At 41.0% G+C, this 16,345-nt stretch overlaps 1 protein-coding gene across 6 annotated transcripts in view; it reads left to right on the top strand.

The window, feature by feature from the left end:
- The window catches only part of Upp2 (uridine phosphorylase 2), a 50,970-nt gene extending 38,243 nt beyond the window's left edge, over positions 1 to 12,727 (top strand). For all 6 annotated transcript variants that reach the window (XM_029474493.2, XM_029474488.2, XM_029474489.2 and 3 more), the window contains one exon: positions 11,509 to 12,727. In XM_029474493.2, the coding sequence (XP_029330353.1) occupies positions 11,509 to 11,660 (152 nt within the window). In that variant the 3' untranslated portion in view covers positions 11,661 to 12,727. The remainder of the gene's footprint in view (positions 1 to 11,508) is intronic.
- The last annotated feature ends 3,618 nt before the right edge of the window (positions 12,728 to 16,345 follow it).

The following is a 16,345-nucleotide window of genomic DNA, read 5'->3' as shown; positions in this document are numbered from 1 at the left end:
AATAAAAAGGTCAGCAGCCACTGAGTGATATTGCTTAGCCATGCCATGGCAATTCAACTTTTAGACTAAAAAATCAGGTGTAAATACGTAGTTAACGTATTACTTTGTTTAGGGTGGTCGTGGTGCGATGTTATATGGCTCAGGCTGGTCCTGAACTTGAGATCCTTTGCATCAACCTTCCAAAATTCTGCAATTACAGTTGTGTGTTACCCCACCACACCTTGCAGTGTGTTTTCTCTTGATTAATAACCGTGCAAGTCCCTGTATGATGATCAAATTGGGCTGATTAGCATTCCATCATCTCAAACATTTTTCTATTTTTTGAGATGAAACATTTAACATTTAGCAATTTTGAGCCTGTTAATTTGACAAAGACAATATTAAGGAAAAAAAATACTTTGCAATATTTTAATGTACTTCAATAGAAGCCAGTATAGTTTTGGTTGACTGGCTTCAATTCTAATTCTAAGCTTCTCTCACTACTGCTAACACGCCTTGTGTGTGGCTGGCACAGCCTGTGCTGGCCTCTTTTTGCTATGGCACCAGGACCATAGACCAGTACCTAAGATCTCAGGCTACATTTCCTGTGCTTCCAAGACATCGTTGTTTCATGATCCAGCATGCAGCAGCAGGTCATGGCTCCAGCATTGCTGCTAGGCCTCCTCAGGGATGACCGCATAGTCTTCCTCTGACAAATGATGTGAGGCCCGAGGTGGAAACTGGGGGCTTGGGACGCCTCGGAAAGACAACCTTCTCTGAGAGGATGAAGCCAGGTCTAGAGAGAATAACAGAGCAGCCTAAGGAAACACAGCTAAACAGGAACAAGGATGGATGAAATCTGACATCACTGCCTTCCCACAGGTGCTTCCTTCATACGGTACCACAAACTGGCAGATAGATACTGTTGAAAGATGATGTGCGCATGCCTGTACTGGAGAAAGCACTAGTAACAGCTTTTCGTGGAAAAGGAATGTTTAAACAGTATTTGACGCAAGAGAAAAGGACAAAGAGGTGGTTATATAAGGGAGTGGATGCATTCCTCGAAGCCTCGATATCAAAGACACAACCCAGGAATCCAGTGCTAATGTAAACACCTGGATCTAGCTCTGGGCTTCTGGGTGGAAATGAAAACACGTTGTGTTATTCGGTACTCCTTATATAACAAAAGAAAGCATTTGAGCTGTTTTCTTCTTTTGTTTGTTTTGGCAAAACTTTATCCAAACGTTAAACTTTACCCAATTATTAAACAAGTGGGATGGTCATATCTGCTCTAACAGGAAGCATCTTTAGTGACATTTTCATAAGAGGTCCAGGACAATCAAAGGATGGAACGTGAATGCCCCAGTTAATTCAGCATGTCTTTACTGGCCTAAAGTGTTAAGGTCCAGGTATGTACATTCATGGCAACTTTGATTCAAGAGTGGAGTTGAAAGTCTTTAGTTTTCAAAGAGTTCAGCCAGAAAGACTTGCTTTCTCTAATATTTACTGTCTCCCCCCACTCCCCCACCCACACTCTGGTTCAGTGTGTCTGGCATGTAGTCTATGAATCTGAATTACCTGCAGTCTCTGGCTCAGACACAGGGGGCCAGCATACCAAGTTTTGGGAGACATGAACATACAGATAAGTCATTTATATGTCCCTCGTCCTGCTGGCCCCTCTGAATGTGAACTTCTCTACCTGCTTTGTGACAGGTGCTCAACGGCCTGAGATCCGAGTCTCAGAGGAGAGACAGGAAATGGAAAGGCTCTGGATGAATGACGGCATGATTCTAGTGTCTTCCACAGGAGGCAGACCAGGATGAAAGTGTGTTGGCTTTGTAGACTCAGATGTTGAGGAACAGCAACAGCAGAGTGGGAGAAAGCAGAGGCTGGGGATAAGGAGAGAGAGAAGAGAAGCAGACAGACAAGCCCGGCTGGCAGCTGCAGCCCCAGCCTTTGCTGTTCCGTCTAACAGCCAGCTCATTGGCTTGCTGCTGTGCGCATGCGTGTTGGCTCCTAGCCCTGTTATCTTTGTTCCCCATGAATGCAGAACCCTGCTGGAGGGTTGATCTGAACCAGAGAGGTGCTGCTAACGGGGCAGAGCAGAGGGCTGCGGGGAACCTAAAGGATTTAATGTCTGGGCTTTGAGGCCCTGGGTCCCCCAAATTATCCACAGGTGGTTTGAATGCATAGAAATCCATGTAGTTTGTTATGGGAAAAAGACACAGTGGTAACTTCCCTCAGCTTCTGGAAGAGGCCATAAAAGATGCCAAAGGGCTGAGACTTGCTAGGCATTACTGACTGGGCTCAGAACACAGTAAGCTCTGCCTTAGAGCTGTGTGTTCCCATTACATTCCTCCTGGGTCAGGTAGCTGACAATGTTCTTGGTGACAGCTAGGTCACCAAATGTCCCTCTTGGCCCCAGGAACTACTCTCCATGCCTAATCTAAGGATTATGGCAGCAAAACCACAGGCTTCACTTTGACAGGTTGTTTTGAGTAATTAGTCCCTTTTATTTGTTCATGGAAATAGGTAGGTGACAAGATCATTATATGTTGCTCCTTAGGGGGCTCTCCAGGGTGGAGGAAGCGAAGCCAGAATGGCTGTCACTTGCTCTCTCTGGATTTGACCTTGCCCTTGAAATTCAGGGGAAACATTCTGCTTCTTTGCCTGCTCTGTGGAGAGTACAGAGTTTTCTTTTATCCTTCTGCCAAGCGAGGGGCCGGAGCTGGACTCTGAAAGCTCCCCGCATCTGCCAGCCACATCAACACTTCACAGACCTACTGCTCATTAGCTTAAAAAGCATGGCGAGTGCTAGCTCACGGCTTTCTTGTTTACCTGTTCAGCTTGTACAACAAAGTGAGTGGGTTTTCAGTAAAAAGGGTCCTCAGTGATGGAGTATTTGCCTCTTCTGCAGAAGAGCATTTTCACTGGCTCTTACTCGATTGTGAGCATCAGTTTGCTAGACCAGGACAAGTCGTAGCAGTTCACCATATACCAGCTCAGGAAGGAATGGATACGGCTGTTTAGGAAGGTGGGGATTTACTGGCTACTTACTTAGCCGTTCCATCATAATGGGCCATTGCTTTACCCGTTCTTTTTTTTTTTGATTTTTAATATTTTTATTACATATTTTCCTCAATTACATTTCCAATGCTATCCCAAAAGTCCCCCATAGCGCCCCCCACTTCCCTACCCACCCATTCCCATTCTTTTGGCCCTGGCATTCCCCTATATTGGGGCATATAAAGTTTGCAAGTCCAATGGGCCTCTCTTTCCATTGATGGCCGACTAGGCCATCTTTCGATACATATGCAGCTAGAGACAAGAGCTCCGGGGTTCTGGTTAGTACATCATGTTGTTCCAACAATAGGGTTGCAGATCCCTTTAGCTCCTTGGGTACTTTCTCTAGCTTCTCCATTGGGAGCCCTGTGATACATCCAATAGCTGACTGTGAACATCCACTCCTGTGTTTGCTAGGCCCCGGCATCGTCTCACAAGAGACAGCTATATTTGGGTCCTTTCAGCAAAATCTTGCTAGTGTATGCAATGGTGTCAGCGTTTAGAAGCTGATTATGGGACGGATCCCTGGATACGGCAGTCTCTAAATGGTCCATCCTTTCATCACAGCTACGAACTTTGTCTCTGTAACTCCTTCCCTGGGTGTTTTGTTCCCAATTCTAAGAAGGTGCACAGTGTCCACACTTTGGTCTTCATTCTTCTTGAGTTTCATGCGTTTAGCAAATTGTATCTTATATCTTGGGTATCCTAAGTTTTGGGCTAATATCCACTTATCAGTGAATACATATTGTGTGAGTTCTTTTGTGATTGTGTTACTTCACTCAAGATGATGCCCTCCAGGTTCATCCATTTAGCTAGGAATTTCATAAATTCATTCTTTTTAATAGCTGAGTAGTACTCCATTGTGTAAATGTACCATAATTTCTGTATCCATTCCTCTGTTGAGGGACATCTGGGTTCTTTCCAGCTTCTGGCTATTATAAATAGGGCTGCTATGAACATAGTGGAGCATGTGTCCTTTTTACCGGTTGGAACATCTTCTGGATATATGCCCAGGAGAGGTATTGCTGGATCCTCCGGTAGTACTATGTCCAATTTTCTGAGGAACCGCCAGACTGATTTCCAGAGTGGTTGTACAAGCTTGCAATCCCACCAACAATGGAGGAGTGTTCCTCTTTCTCCACATCCTCGCCAGCATCTGCTGTCACCTGAATTTTTGATCTTAGCCATTCTGACTGGTGTGAGGTGGAATCTCAGGGTTGTTTTGATTTGCATTTCCCTGATGATTAAGGATGTTAAACATTTTTTCAGGTGCTTCTCTGCCATTCGGTATTCCTCAGGTGAGAATTCTTTGTTCAGTTCTGAGCCCCATTTTTAATGGGGTTATTTGACTTTCTGGAGTCCACCTTCTTGAGTTCTTTATATATATTGGATATTAGTCCCTTATCTGATTTAGGATAGGTGAAGATCCTTTCCCAATCTGTTGGTGGTTTTTTTGTCTTATTGATGGTGTCTTTAGCCTTGCAGAAGCTTTGTAGTTTCATGAGGTCCCACTTGTCAATTCTCGATCTTACAGCACAAGCCATTACTGCTCTATTCAGGAATTTTTCCCCTGTGCCCATATCTTCAAGGCTTTTCCCCACTTTCTCCTCTATAAGTTTCAGTGTCTCTGATTTTATGTGAAGTTCCTTGATCCACTTAGACTTGACCTTAGTACAAGGAGATAGGAATGGATCGATTCGCATTCTTCTACATGTTAACAACCAGTTGTGCCAGCACCATTTGTTGAAAATGCTGTCTTTCTTCCACTGGATGTTTTTAGCTCCCTTGTCGAAGATCAAGTGACCGTAGGTGTGTGGGTTCATTTCTGGGTCTTCAATTCTATTCCATTGGTCTATTTGTCTGTCACTATACTAGTACCATGCAGTTTTTATCACAATTGCTCTGTAGTAGAGCTTTAGGTCCAGCATGGTGATTCCACCAGAGGTTCTTTTATCCTTGAGAAGAGTTTTTGCTATCCTAGGTTTTTTGTTATTCCAGATGAATTTGCAGATTGCACTTTCTAATTCGTTGAAGAATTGATTTGGAATTTTGATGGGGATTGCATTGAATCTGTAGATTGCTTTTGGCAAGATAGCCATTTTTACAATGTTGATCCTGCCAATCCATGAGCATGGGAGATCTTTACATCTTCTGAGATCTTCTATAATTTCTTTCTTCAGAGACTTGAAGTTTTTATTATACAGATCTTTCACTTCCTTAGTTAGAGTCACGCCAAGATATTTTATATTATTTGTGACTATTGAGAAGGGTGTTGTTTCCCTAATTTCTTTCTCAGCCTGTTTATTCTTTGTGTAGATAAAGGCCATTGATTTGTTTGAGTTAATTTTATACCCAGCTACTTCACCGAAGCTGTTTCTCAGGCTTAGGAGTTCTCTGGTGGAATTTTTAGGGTCACTTATATATACTATCATATCATCTGCAAAAAGTGATATTTTGACTTCATCTTTTCCAATTTGTATCCCTTTGATCTCCTTTTGTTGTCGAATTGCTCTGGCTAGGACTTCAAGTACTATGTTGAATAGGTATGGAGAAAGTGGACAGCCTTGTCTAGTCCCTGATTTTAGAGGGATTGCTTCAAGCTTCTCACCATTTACTTTGATGTTGGCTACGGGTTTGCTGTAGATTGCTTTTATCATGTTTAGGTATGGGCATTGAATTCCTGATCTTTCCAAGACTTTTATCATGAATGGGTGTTGGATCTTGTCAAATGCTTTTTCCGCATCTAACGAGATGACCATGTGGTTTTTGTCTTTGAGTTTGTTTATATACTGGATTACGTTGATGGATTTCCGTATATTGAACCATCCCTGCATCCTTGGGATGAAACCTACTTGGTCAGGATGGATGATTGTTTTGATGTGTTCTTGGATTCGGTTAGCAAGAATTTTATTGAGGATTTTTGCATCAATATTCATAAGGGATATTGGTCTGAAGTTTTCTATCTTTGTTGGGTCTTATTGTGGTTTAGGTATCAGAGTAATTGTGGCTTCATAGAATGAGTTGGGTAGAGTACCTTCTGTTTCTATTTTGTGGAATAGTTTGTGAAGAACTGGGATTAGATCTTCTTTGAAGGTCTGATAGAACTCTGCACTAAACCCATCTGGTCCTGGGCTTTTTTAGTTGGGAGACTATTAATGACTGCTTCTATTTCTTTGGGGGATATAGGGCTGTTTAGATCATTAACCTGATCTTGATTCAACTTTGGTACCTGGTATCTGTCTAGGAACTTCTCCATTTCATCCAGGTTCTCCAGTTTTGTTGAGTATAGCCTTTGGTAGAAGGATCTGATGGTGTTTTGGATGTCTTCAGGATCTGTTGTTATGTCTCCTTTTTCATTTCTGATTTTGTTAATTAGGATGCTTTCCCTGTGCCCTCTAGTGAGTCTGGATAAGGGTTTATCTATCTTGTTGATTTTCTCAAAGAACCAGCTCCTTGATTGGTTGATTCTTTGAATAGTTTTTCTTGTTTCCACTTGGTTGATTTCGCCCCTGAGTTTGATTATTTCCTGCCTTCTACTCCTCTTGGGTGAATTTGCTTCCTTTTGTTCTAGTGCTTTTAGGTATGTTGTCAAGCTGCTAATGTGTGCTCTCTCTAGTTTCCTTTTGGAGGCACTCAGAGCTATGAGTTTTCCTCTTAGAAATGCTTTCATTGCGTCCCATAAGTTTGGATATGTTGTGGCTTCATTTTCATTGAACTCTAAAAAGTCCTTAATTTCTTTCTTTATTCCTTCCTTGACCAAGGTATCATTGAGAGGAGTGTTGTTCAGTTTCCACGTGAAGGTTGGCTTTCTATTATTTATTTTGTTATTGAAGATCAGCCTTAGTCCATGGTGATCTGATAGGATGCATGGGACAATTTCAATATTTTTGTATCTGTTGAGGCCTGTTTTGTGACCAATTATGTGGTCAATTTTGGAGAAGGTACCATGAGGTGCTGAGAAGAAGGTATATCCTTTTGTTTTAGGATAGAATGTTCTGTAGATATCTGCCAGATCCATTTGATTCATAATTTCTGTTAGTTTCTCTGTGTCCCTGTTTAGTTTCTGTTTCCATGATCTGTCCATTGGTGAAAGTGGTGTGTCGAGATCTCCCACTATTATTGTATGAGGTGCAATGTGTGCTTTGAGATTTACTAAAGTTTCTTTAATGAATGTGGCTGCCTTTGTATTTGGAGCATAGATATTCAGGATTGATATTCCTCTTGGAGGATTTTACCTTTGATGAGTATGAAGTGTCCCTCCCTGTCTTTTTTAATGACTTTGGGTGGAAGTCAATCTTATCAGATATTAGAATGGCTACTCCAGCTTGTTCCTTCATACCATTTGCTTGGAAAATTGTTTTCCAGCCTTTCATTCTGAGGTAGTGTCTATCTTTTTCTCTGAGATGAGTTTCCTGTAAGCAGCAAAATGTTGGGTCTTGTTTGTGTAGCCAGTTTGTTAGTCTATGTCTTTTTATCGGGGAGTTGAGTCCATTGATATTAAGAGATATTAAGGAAAAGTAATTGTTGTTTCTTGTTATTTTTGTTGTTAAAGTTGGCATTCTGTTCTTGTGGCTGTCTTCTTTTAGGTTTGTTGAGGGATTACCTTCTTGTTGTTTCTAGGGCTTGGTTCCTGTCCTTGTATTGGTTTTTTTCTGTTATTATCCTTTGAAGGGCTGGATTCGTGGAGAGATAATGTGTGAATTTGCTTTTGTCGTGGAATACTTTGGTTTCTCCATCTATGTTAATTGAGAGTTTGGCTGGGTATAGTAGCCTGGGCTGGAATTTGTGTTCTTTTAGTGTCTGTATAACATCCGTCCAGGATCTTCTGGCTTTCATAGTCTCTGGTGAAAAATCTGGTGTAATTCTGATAGGCTTGCCTTTATATGTTACTTGGCCTTTTTCTCTTACTGCTTTTAGTATTCTATCTTTATTTAGAGCATTTGTTGTTCTGATTATAATGTGTCGGGAGGTATTTCTTTTCTGGTCCAGTCTATTTGGAGTTCTGTAGGCTTCTTGTATGTTCATGGGCATCTCTTTCTTTAGATTTGGGAAGTTTTCTTCTATAATTTTGTTGAAGATGTTTGCTGGTCCTTTGAGTTGAAAATCTTCATTCTCATCCACTCCTTTTATCCGTAGGTTTGGTCTTCTCATTGTGTCCTGTATTTCTTGGATGTTTTGAGTTAGGATCTTTTTGCATTTTACATTTTCCTTGATTGTTGTGCCGATGTTCTCTATGGAATCTTCTGCACCTGAGATTCTCTCTTCCATCTCTTGTATTCTGTTGCTGATGCTGGTATCTATGGTTCCAGATTTCTTTCCTAGGGTTTCTATCTCCAGTGTTGCCTCATTTTGGGTTTTCTTTATTGTGTCTACTTCCCTTTTTAGGTCTAGTATGGTTTTGTTCATTTCCATCATCTGTTTGGATGTGTTTTCCTGTTTTTCATTAAGGACTTCTACCTGTTTGATTATGTTATCCTGTTTTTCTTTAAGGATTTGTAACTCTTTAGCAGTGTTCTCCTGCAATTCTTTAAGGGATTTTTGTGTTTCCTCTTTAATGTCTTCTACCTGTTTACCAGTGTTCCTTTGTATTTCTTTAAGTGTGTTATTAAAGTCCTTCTTGAAGTCCTCTACCATCATCAGGAGATATGCTTTTAGATCCGTGTCTAGCTTTTCCTGGTGTGTTGGGGTGCCCTGGACTGGGCGAAGTGGGAGTGCTGGGATCTGATGATGGTGAGTGGTCTTGGTTTCTGTTAGTAAGATTATTACGTTTACCTTTCGCCATCTGGTAATCTCTGGGGTTAGTTGTTGTTGTTGTCACTGTTTAAAGATTGGAGCAGAAGCTGTGTTCCACTCACCAGCAGTCTCAAAATCCTGTGGCGGGGGTCGTGGGTAGCTGGCGGTACCCCGGTGCTGGTCCAGCCGGATGAGGCCTGTGGTCCTACTCAGGCAGGTTTTCTGCTTCCCTAACTAATGCAGTCTCTGGTCCCGTGCGCAATTGGATTGGAGCAGAAGCTGTGTTCCACTCTCCAGAAGTCTTAAGATCCTGTGGCGGGTGTTGTGGGTAGCTGGCGAGTGTCAGCCGACCCTGCGCCCTAGCTGCCCTGGTGCTTTTCTGACCGGAAGAGACGCTTTACCCGTTCTAAGCCGTCATCTCATCATCTGTTTAAGGGAACAAAAATATTGCCTCATTCATGACATGGCTGCCTGAAATACGATATCATAAATGCTTAGCAAGTAGCAAGGTCCAAACAAACAGTAAGATGCACGAATCGGGAAAATATTTGCAAATTTAAAGATTTATTTATTTATTATATATAAGTACACTGTAGTTGTCTTCAGACACTCCAGAAGAGGGCGCCAGATCTCATTGTGGATGGTTGTGAGCCACCATGTGGTTGCTGGGATTTGAACTCTGGACCTTCGGAAGAGCAGTCGGGTGCTCTTACCCACTGAGCCATTTCACCAGCCCAATATTTGCAAATTTAATAAGAAGACATTTATATACAAAATATAAAAGGAATTTATACAATTTAATAGCAGGGAAAAAAAGTAGCCCAATGGTCATTGAGCACCTGCCACAATGGCTAAGAAAAGGCAAAGAATTATAAGTGTTGTGAGGAGATAAAAAAAAAAATGGAACCCTAGTATGCTGGTGATGGAGGGATGAATAATCATGGCCATCTTTGAAACTGGAAAAATCTCTCTCAGGCTAAAAATACTACGACCATGGTGTCTGGCAATCTCACTTCTGAATATCTAAGTTAAGGAATTGAATTCAGTCTATGGAAGAGACTGGTATTCACTAGCATTCACTACAGTATTGTACACAACAGCTACCATAATAAAATCAACCAACGTGTTCATCAGTGGATGAACAAACCACAACAGTCATATAAAATGGGATACTCTAGTCTTCACTTGATCTTAGCCAGAAGGCCAAGAAGCAGTGGGATACTCTAGTCTTACAACGAAGGCAATTTAGGTATTTGCGACAATGCAGAAGACATTGTGCTAAGCGAAATAAGCCAGGCATGGGAAGAGATCCTGCCCAATCTCATTCGTGTATGAAGTCTTAAAACCTTAAATTTATAGGAATAGAGACTAGAACCATAGCTACAAGAGACTGGGGAGTGGAGGTTTGGTGGAGTGGGAAATGTGGACATGTTGGTCAAAGTTGCACCTAGATAGAGGAACAAATGTAAATGCCCTAAAAAGTATTGTGATTATTGTTGATAATAATGTATATATCTGAATGTCTAAATGAGTAAATTTTAATCATTATTATGAAAAGTGAAGGGATGCATAGGTTAGAATGACTAAATCTTTCTATAATGCATATATGTATTGAAATATTTCATTGTACCCCTAAGTATGTATAAGTATCATGTATCAATGAAAAGTAAAAACTTAAAAAAGATAGCGTGCACTCTTGTGATTATAGTATATTTCTTCCTAAATCTCTCAGTGAAGTCTGAAACAGTGAGTCAAGAAATATATATTACCCTATTCTACTTCTATGCCCAAACAGGTCGCTAATGTTCTCTGTGGTAATACACTTTTAGATGCTGACAGAGAGTAGCTCACCTTTGCCAATACTAAGTGATTACTGCTGATGCCATTATAAACAGGCAAATTCCTCAGAATCAAAGACTTGATGTGAAATCAATAATAAAAATTGATACAGTATTCATTTTTTTCTGTCTGGATTTTCCCAGTAGAACAAATCAAAGATGCTTCCCTTGGGTCAAGAGAATGAGAATTTTAATTTTTCAAAACATATTTTGTTCTTTCTCACATGTTTTTGTTGCTGTTTTGATTTTCAACATGTTATTTTCCTCATTCTTAGGAAATTAAATCCAATGTGTTTGTCCTTTCATGTGCCTGAGATTTATGTTCAAGCATTTGACTTGAGATCTTAATTTTTCTAAGAATCAGTATTTCTCTAAAATACCTTTATAGGTATTTTTCTAGCCAGCATCCCATAGCTGGGCCACTCACCTCTGTTTGTCTCAGTCATCTACAGCAAGCACATTCATGTACTGAACCCAGGAATAAAGCATCACTTCAGATGTATCCTCAAAGAGGAGGAGCCTCCCCTCAGCTCTGAGGACAGCCCAGAGGTTTGTGTGCCTTGGATGCTCTGATCTGAACACACTGGTTTCCTTAATCCAGTACACTGCAGAAGAAAGAACCAAGAGGGATTTTAATACTTTCTGTTAACTAATTTAAATAAGTCTCGGAGGAAAGGAAGGAAGGAAGGAAGGAAGGAAGGAAGGAAGGAAGGAAGGAAGGAAGGAAAGAAGGAAGGAAGGAAGGAAGAAGAAAACTAGAAAATCCAGCCAATTGCATCTACATTACAGGGAAACCATTTAAATGTACATGTTGAGAATGTTAGTGCTATAGATTAATAACCTGTAGAATAGATCAGCCCATTCCCTTCACTAACCTTATGGATTTCTTTACTAGCTGCTGTGGTCTGTGTGACACTTCTTGACAGACTCGAGAGTGACCAAATCAATTTGTCCCATGATGTCCTGTTGGAGTACCAGCAACGGCCACAGCTTCTAATCTCAAATTTCATCAAAAAACAGCTTGGACTTTGTGACCAGATGTCATAACTCGAAATCCCGCCACTCTCCTGAGAGTTGCTACACGGAGCTGCAACGACGGAGCCATGTGTTGTTCATAACATTTTTATGTAATTCCCATCCTTGGGCTAAAATCATAAAAGATTCTTATGAAATCTTTATCTTAAAGTTCAATTTATTGTAAGAGAATTTAATACTCATGCGAAATTCAAATCCCATTTTGGAACGAGTTAACGAAAGCAGTCTAATAATTAATATTTTAAACTCATGAAATGTGACATTTGGAGTTTCACATGCAGCATTCATTAAGCTTACATCAAAATCAGCCATTTGTAGATGGTTACCAGTTGCTTGCTGAAGAAGATCCAGAAGTGTATGTTAGGATGGTGTCAGCACTTCTAGGTGTTGGACAAGTGACAAAAATTGATCATGCACATTCAAAATATTTACAAAAATGTGCCAGTGTAATATAGGCTGGTATGGAAGAATTATCCTGGGGGAAATATGGCCATCCCTTTCCTCCTGTCCCTGTACAATTTCAGTGCACACAGAATAAAATTAGAGGCTATGAATGTATGCTCTGCGAGAATCACAGAACATCACAGTTTGAGATCACACTTTTTTTTTTTTCAAATGAAAACCACTGGTCATGCAAAGACCTTTATTCCCTGCCCTCCCCCAGAAATCAGAAGTGACTCAATTGCCTTCTCACAATCTTTTTTATTTCTATAAAGAAATATGTCATGAGAAAGCTTTATTTGTTGTTTCCATAAGAACTTGAACAAGCTGTAGAATTGGTTAACAACCAAATTTAAACTTGAAATCAAGATAGTGATCGAGTCCTTCTGTTTAACTTTGGGGCAGGTCTCATTCAAGGCCTGCACCTCAGACTCCCCTGGTTGAACTTGCATGCAGCAGAGGCTCCAGGAGTTGATCTCACCTTCAAGGTTCTTTTGAACATTTAAAAATTGGAGAGTCTGGTTGGGGTAAGAGTGGAGGAGGTCTTGCAAATATGTATAGTATGTAATGTTGTGTGTGTATATATTTTTTATATGGATGTGGAATGAATAAAATATATCTCTCATCATGCTGCAGAATATTTGTATCCTGGATTATTTGTCCATTGTATGTGGCTGAATAGATGCTCAGGGCAGAATTCCTGCTGGAGACAGCAGGCTCTGGGCTGTCGGAACCGGCCCGTGCCTCTGTCAAGGATGGATTTCTCTTTCAAGCAGCAGCAATAAAGGATCCCCCCAAAAGGTTCTTTGGTTAGTGAACATTTTTTGGCAGCAAGAATGCTTGGAGTGCAACTTCCCAGGTCTCCCAATAATTGACCATCAAACACAAACATCTGAACTGCAATGCTGAAGGGCAAGGCCGGAGAGCATCCACTTGCTTAGCGGCATTTTTTTCCTTGACTTCCTATTTTGTTAAGTGGAATCCACTTCAAAGTGTTTCAATAAGCTTTTGGGTTGAACTTTTATCCGGCTGCCCTCGAAAGTCCTGTTTGCTTTCTGCCTTGCTTCGAGAAGGAGAGATTCTGAGAAAGAGATGAATGAAATAGTTACCACCTAACCTTCCTGTCTCGCTTCTTGACCAGGGGTGCACTAACATTTTTTTTCTTGCCAGTAGTTCCTATGTCAGCAGATAGGGTCCGGCTGAAAACCTGCAAACTACTCTGAGGAGTCTGTCTTCCTCATTCCATCCGTCAAAGAGCAGAGGAGTCGGATGAATAGACTCTTCTGCATCCCTCTTCAATTGGTCCCCTGTTTCTGTCTCCCTCATTATTCCAAGTCCAGATACCATAACTTTCTGCCTTGTAGACATCTGCCAGGGTCCTGTTCTCTCGATAGCCACGCCTCTATTCTGGAAGTTCGACTGAGAGCTCTAGGCGGATGGCTCCTACTTCATCTCCTGCTCCTGCTTTAAATCTGAGCCCAGTGTTCCCTTTCTCCTGAGGCTCCAGTGGATCCCCACAGCCTTGCTTTCCTCCGTGCCCCCCCCCCCACTTCTTCACAGAACTCATCACAACTTGAGATTTGTTATGATTTGGGTCACTGTTTAATGGATGGTTAATGCCTTGGCAGTAAGATTCTGGAGGGCAAGGATTACATCTGCTATATTCACTTCTGTGTTGTCTGCTTCTGGGTACCTAAAATAGTGCTATCAACTGTTCAAATGCACGTTTGTCGAATGAGGAATGCATGTCTGCAGAGCACTTCCCTTACAAACTCTTCCTGTAATGAATGAGCAGGGTATGGGTGTAGATTGATTTGCTCTAGGTCGCTGTCTCGTGGTTCTCAGCATTGGGGCACATTAGGGTCTGTCAAAACCTTTCAAAAATACTGCCTGAGGCCTCACTCAGACCAACACAGCAGGACTCGTTGAGAGTGGACAGGTCTCTGGTAAAGCACAACTGGGAAGACAGCAGTTGATTGAGAAGAATGCGTCCTGCGGGTGCCCCTCCAGCTGAACTGCTAAATGCCTTTGAACCATTCTCCACTAGAGGGGTTGTCAGAAGAGCAACTCCTTGATGCCAGGAACAGTATCTTAATCTCTTTATATTCTAGCCGCTGACTGGTGCATAGTAAGGCTGGATGCATGAAGCATATATGTGTGTATTATTGCCTATACATATTAATAATCTAAGAATCTTATATAAGTCAAGAATACCTTAAAATATAACCCTTCCTATAAGGATATATGCCTGCACTTAATTCTCATGGCCTCTACAAAGACTGAAGCTCTAGAAACATGGTGTTCAACTAATTTTGCTAACAGGCATCGCATGTTGGGTAGAAATGAAAACTTGAGTAAAAGATAAATGGACTCCATTGCTTGCCTCCAAGGCACAAGTTCTGTCTTTTGTCACGGAAGGAAATTAAAATTGCCTAACACATACTGAGTTTCATAAAGCCATACTGTTTCTCTGCAGGATCCAGCACGCCTCTGGACATAGCTTAAGTAGATGTTTTGAATATCTGGCCTACAATCTTTATATCAGATTTAGAGCTAAACAAAGTAATCTTGTTAATAAGTTTTTCCTTTGGTTCCCTTTAAAAATTATATACAGATACGTGTGTGTGTGTGTGTATGTGTGTGTATGTCTGTACACACATGCACATACATACATTCTTCATTCCTTTAGGACTCTTCATCTTTTAGCAATCCTAAAATAATAACAGGGTCCTCATTACAATGTCTCCTAAAATGGCTATCTGGAAAAATTTATAGTTTTTAGTCTGCTTCCTTATTCACTTCCCAGTTTGCCACCCCACCCCATCCCATCCCCCACTTCTGATGCACACTGTCTAGTAGATGCCATCTACTAGACATCTAGTAGATGTCTAGTTGATTCAATATAGAATCAACTTAACATATATATTTCTACAAGTGGAGCATAGCAATTTTCCCTTGAGAACAAACCCCACCATTTAACTGCGTTTTTTTCTGAAACATTAAATGCAATATGAATAATGTTTTATGAGTATCAAGTAGTTTTAAATTTCATTAGGCGAACAACCTTGAAACCAAGATCATATATTTTGTGGAGAATTGGTCTAGAATTACCCTGCCAAATAGTAATTTAGGATCGTGCCTGTTTTTCTCAGAATTTAAGTTTTGTATGAAAATGTCTTATCTTCTATAGAAGCCTAATTATTAACATTTTGAAGCACTGTGGCTATTCCGGAGTAATAAAAAATTAAAAAGTCCTCCCATCTTGTCCCGTCTCCCATTAGACCATAAAGAACAGATCTTTAAAAATATAGGTCATACTTTTTCATCTGAGAGAACAGCCACTTTGGAGTTACATCTAATCCCACCTCACTCCCCTCCACCCACATTACAAACCACAAAACAGCGATAGAATAAGAGTAAGAAGATGGGGTAAAGAGATGACTCGGCAGTTAAGAGCACTGACTGTTCTTCTGAAGGTCCTGAGTTCAATTCCCAGCAACCACATGGTGGCTCATAACCATGAGTAATGTGATCTGATGCCCTCTTCTGAAGACAGCTACAGTGTCCCAGCAACCACATGGTGGCTCATAACCATCTGTAATGAGATCTAATGCCTTCTTCTGGTGTGTCTGAAGACAGCTACGGTGTACTCATATAAATAAAATAAATAAATCTTAAAAAAAAAAAGAGCAGGAAGCCTGTCAGGTAGGGCCTCCCTTTGGATAAAAGGTCCTACTTAGAAGGGGATCAAAATACCCACGGGAGGAGATATAGAGGCAAAGTTTGGAGGAGAAACTGAAGGAAAGGCTATCCAGTGACTGTCCCACATGGGAATTCATCCCATATACAGTCACTAATCGTAGACACTGCTGTGGATGCCAACAAGTGCTTGCTGATAAGCATTGGTTCTTAAGATGTGTATTTGTTTGTTCTGCCCTTTGCTTGTTTGCTTGGAGTCCACACCACTAAAACCTTAGAACAATCATAGAATAGTTCTATTTGGCTCGAGCCTTCTGGGATCTCGATGGAAAGAAGGGAAATATTGCTGACAAACAGCCCGTGAGGTGCAGAGAGCAGGTCTGAGTAGGTGCAAGGTTCTCATGCCGACCTTTTATTGTTGCTGTTTACATTAGCCGCCACCACACACACACACACACACACACACACACACACACACACACACACACGACAGAGCAAATGGCTCCAAATTGTCACTTTCTAGGTCAGTTTCTATATTTTAGAATAAAAATCTTTTT

The sequence above is a fragment of the Mus caroli genome, unplaced genomic scaffold, assembly GCF_978045245.1.
Source record: "Mus caroli unplaced genomic scaffold, Mus_caroli_1 scaffold_2, whole genome shotgun sequence".
Lineage (NCBI taxonomy): Eukaryota > Metazoa > Chordata > Mammalia > Rodentia > Muridae > Mus > Mus caroli.
The sequence above is the reverse complement of the archived record's forward strand: the minus strand, read 5'-3'. Positions and strand labels throughout refer to the sequence as shown.